The sequence below is a fragment of the Hibiscus syriacus genome, unplaced genomic scaffold (genome assembly GCF_006381635.1).
Source record: "Hibiscus syriacus cultivar Baekdansim isolate YM2019G1 unplaced genomic scaffold, ASM638163v2 tig00110549_pilon, whole genome shotgun sequence".
Lineage (NCBI taxonomy): Eukaryota > Viridiplantae > Streptophyta > Magnoliopsida > Malvales > Malvaceae > Hibiscus > Hibiscus syriacus.
This window is the reverse complement of record NW_024062776.1, coordinates 194,579-199,902: the sequence shown is the minus strand read 5'-3', so window position 1 is coordinate 199,902 and position 5,324 is coordinate 194,579. Positions and strand designations below refer to the sequence as shown.

Here is a 5,324-nt window from a genome sequence, read left to right as displayed (position 1 = left end):
AGTAATCAAACTCCAGATAGTCGCACCCCAAGCAACGGGAAAGCCTCCCCTAGCCTTGAGTATCTATCTTACACACCAACCGAAATAAGGTTTGGTGCTAATCTGCCACACCCTTCTGACATGGTCGTTGAAAATGGTTGTCAGTGATGAAGCTTGGGTGATCGAAGGGGACTCCAACTTTGCTGCTCATGGAGAGGAAAGTTTTGATTTCGATAAGGTGGGGCCCGATAATAGTTCTGACATGGAAGATTTACAAAATTGTTGGGAGGATTTAGGCCTTGTGACCATCCTTTCTCCGAACTTTAAAAAAAAAATCCGAGTGGACTGTGGAGATGTGCAAATCAAGTGGTGGCCGGGTTCAACTTTAATAAACCCTTGATCATCTATAATTTGACGAACACTCTTACTTTAATTGGTTGACTTGTGAATACACAAGATGAGAGATATTACACATAACGAAGACTTGCACGTGATTGAACGATCAAGTCAATTTATTGACAATAATGCTTACAATTTACTTCCGACAACGACTTCGCGTTATGGTACAACAAAAAGACAAACGCCTCGACAATTATACGCCCAAGCTTTTTCTGTAGAAGTTGCCGTCTTTATGTGTGCATTGCTTGTCCGCTTTTGTCGGGCCTCTATCAAGTATGACTCATCTCCATGTGAACAAAATAGACAAATGATTAGACGAAGAGAAAATAATAACAAATTGTAATTTCCATGTCTCTTTCCTCCTTGTAACTTGGAATTGTATGATGGGCTTCTAAGGGCAATATCGTAATATTGCATACGACCTCGGTTGGATAGTAATTTCCAGTTTTCATTTTTCTTGGTAAATTTTAAACTTAATCTTAATTGTACCTCTAGTGAAGGGGAATGAGGAACTCTCGGGAAAGAAAGTGAGTACTCTTAATGGATCTAGAACTGATAATCTAAAGGGATATGAAAGAATAAATATGATTAATTTAACCAATCGATCAAATGTACTTGTTACTTTTTATTTTCTATTTATGCTTTAAAGTTTAAGATTTTACGTTATAAAGTTTTGAACTTAAAATTCAGATTTTATGTACACTATTCAGATTTTAAGTTTTAGAGTTTAAAAGTCAAGTTTAGTACATAAACTATCAGTTTTGATTCATTTTAGTTACTAAATTTTAATTTTTTTTCAAAATTTAACGTTAAATTTTGAAGAAGGATGCTAAAATGAAACAAAAAATAAATTTTATGTATGATTTTAAAAAAAATTAAAATTTAAATACTAAAACTAATAATTTAGATACTAAAAATATAATTTATTCTAATTATTTTTCTAAAAAAACATATACATAACAAAACATATTAAACACGAATAAGACAATGCATTAAATGCGTGTATCTTTGTTTTTCTCGTTAGGTAACTTGCCTTATTTTCCCTTTTCCCAATTATTTTAAGGTAAAAATATAACTTTTGTTCATGCAGTAGATTTAATTTATTACTTTTGTTTTTATTATATTTTGTATTATTTTATTTTTTGAAAATACTCGATTATATCATTTTATGTCTTACTCTTAACGTAAAATCATAAATCATAAATCTTAAGATATAACCCTATAACTTCTAAATCATAAACCTTAAACTTCAAATTCAATTTATGATTTATAATTTAAGATTTTAAGTTAGGTATAAAATATAGAATGATGTAATTGAGTAATTTCGAGAATTATATTAATGTGAAAATAATAAATTAAGTAGGTGAAGGTGACCTTAAATCTTATTTTAACAATTTAAACGGTGAAGATTTGTTCCACGCCCTCCTCCTCTTATCCACGGGCTGCTATATCTTTACCCTAAATTCACCTTAATTTAACTTCCAATCCTGCGAATCATCCTACTCTCAAACCCAGGATAGGGAGCTTCATGTTCTAACTGAGGTACATCCCTATAGGCTATATCGACTCAACTTCAAAGGTCGTTTTTTTTATTGTATATACTATGCTTTTTTTGTGCCAAAACCTGTACTTTTCGCCATGTTTGGATATTATTCATAACTTTTATAATCTGGGGTTGTTGTATTTTACTCTGGGTATTATAGCTGGTCATGGCACCTTGCATGCTGGAGACAAAATAGATTATTTTGATTAAGTCTGCTTTTAGTGTGTATCCAATGTTTGATGTAATTCCTGAGCACAAGTACAAAAGAGCTGTTCAAGATCTTGATGCAAGATTGTTTTTTTTTTGCTTGAAGCAAGTTCTCTGTGTCTTTGGGTTAATCAATCAAATACTTCATTACCATATGTTTCTGATTGTGATGCTTTTTCCTTTAATAATAAATTTGATCGACGGCGAAGAGAATGGCAATTAGGCAAGGTGTTGGTTTTGGTATGGTTAGTTTTTGCCCTTTTCAGCCTGTCATTGTCTGTGCCAAATTTAGTTCCTTGCCAGGGACTTGCTTATCTCCCTAATAGTCTATATACACACAGATATATATATATATATATATATATATATATATATATATATATATATATATATATATATATATATATATATATATATATATATATATATATATATATAACAGCTCCCTAATTTATATGTATAAGCTCGTTACGAGGTAACAATTCTTGCTTTTGTCCTTAATTTACATGTATCAGCTCCTTGTGAAGTAACAATCTCACCTCCCAGGTTTATATGTATTCTTCGCATAATATAATTGAAGGCATTTCTTGTATCTTGATGGTCAAACTTTTAATCTGTCTAATCTTTGGTCAGATGTCTCTATCATTGAGTTCTGCTTAATGTTCTTTTAAACAATATCATTTTCAATTTTTTTTAGCTTTAACATTTCTGGGATCGGTATTCTCTTTCTAAATCTTTTTGAAAGGAATATAGGAATCATCAGGTTCCGATAATCCTTTAATGTATATATATGGTGCAAGGTGGTGCAGTGGTTTCATTGTTGTAGAGAAGAAAGTTGTTTGCATATGAGGACACGGTTCATCAACCAAAAGTCGATCTTTTGCCTGTCATATATATGATTTCAACTCCCCCCCCCCTTTTTATCAGCCTCTTTGAGTCATATGATGCATGGTCAAAATGCTCTGTTCTGTCAGATTTTTTTGGTTGCTTAATTGAAGCAGTTCATGGTAATAAAACAAACAGCTCACTGCTAGTTTGATTAGTTGCTTCAAATTCTGGGAAACAAGCATAATACCATAAGTTCATTTTACAAATCCTCTAGTGTGATTTAAGTTTATGCAATCAATACATCCTTCCCTGTCATTAGCTGACAACTAGTGTCCGATTCGCTTAAATGATGCTCTGCAGATGGGCATTTAATATGAGCACACTTACGTAGTGGTCAGAACTTGGCTGAAGTGTCAATGCTGATGTTTAGGACTGTGGACCTATGACAAAAGTCATCTATTGCTTATATATATTTTTAATTCTATGCCTTATAGATGCTTTTCTCTTATGATTCTTTATTGTTGGTCATGAGAGATATAGACAAAATAGATAAATGGATTAGGCATTCTGTTTTGTTGTACATAATTACATGTCTCACTTGGTAGTGTTTTGGTTATGGCATTCTGTTTTATCCACCTTGTTGTTGCATCAATTTTCAGATGGAAGTACTAAATCCTCAACACGGGCAAGATATTGAAATAAATGTGGATGTTGCTGAAGGCCAAAGGAGTATCGGAGGGAGTAAGATATGTGGGGAAACAGCTTGTAGACTTTCCGATGCTGGTACTAGCTCTAAAGATGCTGAAGAAAGATCGGCTTCTATGCGTAAACTTTTCATTGCAGTGGCGCTTTGCATCATCTTCATGAGTGTAGAAGTAGTGGGAGGCATCAAAGCTAATAGTCTAGCAATATTAACTGATGCAGCACATTTGCTTTCAGATGTGGCAGCTTTTGCCATCTCGTTGTTTTCATTATGGGCAGCCGGCTGGGAAGCCAATCCCCGTCAATCGTATGGATTTTTTAGGATTGAGATCCTTGGGGCCTTGGTCTCAATCCAGATGATATGGTTGCTCGCAGGAATTTTAGTTTATGAAGCCATTGTTAGACTAATTAATGACACAGGTGAGGTGTATGGATTTCTAATGTTTGTTGTTGCTGCTTTCGGACTAGTAGTTAATATAATCATGGCTCTATTATTGGGACATGGTCATGGTCATGGTCATGATCATGGTCATGGTCATGATCATGGCCATGGCCATGGCCATAGTGATCACAGTCATGGAGTGAGCATTACCGCACACCATCATCACGAGGGGCACTCCACAGGAGAACACCACCATCATCCTGAGGAGCACTCCAAGGCTGAGCACCACCATCATCATGAAGAGACAGAGCACACTAAACATGAGGGGCACCACCATGTTCACAAAGAACAGACAGAACCTCTGCTTGATAAGCCGAAGAAGAAGAAGAAAAGGATGAATATAAATGTCCAGGGAGCTTATCTTCATGTACTGGGGGATTCCGTCCAAAGTATCGGAGTGATGATTGGAGGAGCAATCATATGGTATAAGCCTGAATGGAAAATAGTTGATCTGATTTGCACACTAATATTTTCAGTAATTGTTTTGGGGACTACCATAAGAATGTTGCGCAGCATACTCGAAGTGCTGATGGAGAGCACACCTCGAGAGATTGACGCAACAAAGCTAGAAACAGGGCTGTTGGAAATGGGGGATGTGGTGGCTGTTCACGAGCTGCATATATGGGCCATTACTGTGGGGAAGGTCCTGTTGGCTTGCCATGTTAAAATCACACCAGAAGCTGATGCAGACAGGGTCTTAGACAACGTAATTGAATACATCAGAAGGGAGTATAATATCAGTCATGTTACCATTCAGATTGAGCGTTAAACGAAAGAGAATAATATAGAGCATGCATGGATCTCACTGTTCTATATATGCAGTTGCCATATAGATTAGCTTGTGATTCTCTGCCTACAGGTCCGTATCCAATATATAGTCGGTATGCATTATGTAAATTTCTGTTTGATGATTCATCTATTTAGGACCATTTTTTTATTACTTGTCCTTGAAGCAAAAGAAAGACCTTGAATTCAATAACACAACTAATGTTGTGAATTTGAAGGCAATAGCAATTTTATCATTTAACCAAAGGATGCAATTTATTGTCTTGCCATAATCTATGTTAAGATTGTGGTAATGCAAGTATCCCACATTGGTTGGGTATTTGGAGGTGATATATAGAAGCATGATACCGAGATTGCCGTCGACATCAACCAGCGGCTTGATGCCGTCAAAAACCATGATAAAAGTGGACCAATCGAGATTCTGGATTCGAACAATTA

The 5,324-nt window shown here is 35.3% G+C and overlaps 1 protein-coding gene across 2 annotated transcripts; it reads left to right on the top strand.

Annotated features, from left to right (window-relative positions):
• Positions 1 to 1,818: 1,818 nt before the first annotated feature.
• On the top strand, positions 1,819 to 4,870 carry LOC120131194 (metal tolerance protein 1-like). 2 transcript variants are annotated; one of them, XM_039148241.1, is made up of 2 exons: positions 1,819 to 1,920; positions 3,616 to 4,870. In XM_039148241.1, exon 2 carries the CDS (start codon positions 3,616 to 3,618, stop codon positions 4,867 to 4,869), a length of 1,254 nt encoding a protein of 417 aa, XP_039004172.1. In that variant the 5' UTR covers positions 1,819 to 1,920; the 3' UTR covers position 4,870. The 2 variants fall into 2 exon arrangements, with proteins under 2 accessions (XP_039004172.1, XP_039004173.1); XM_039148242.1 differs by lacking the exon at positions 1,819 to 1,920 and adding an exon at positions 1,940 to 1,957.
• The last annotated feature ends 454 nt before the right edge of the window (positions 4,871 to 5,324 follow it).

What these genes read in the sequence shown, in the direction of transcription:
- LOC120131194 (XM_039148241.1), top strand. Translation starts at nt 3,616, where the DNA reads ATGGAAGTACTAAATCCTCAACACGGGCAAGATATTGAAATAAATGTG.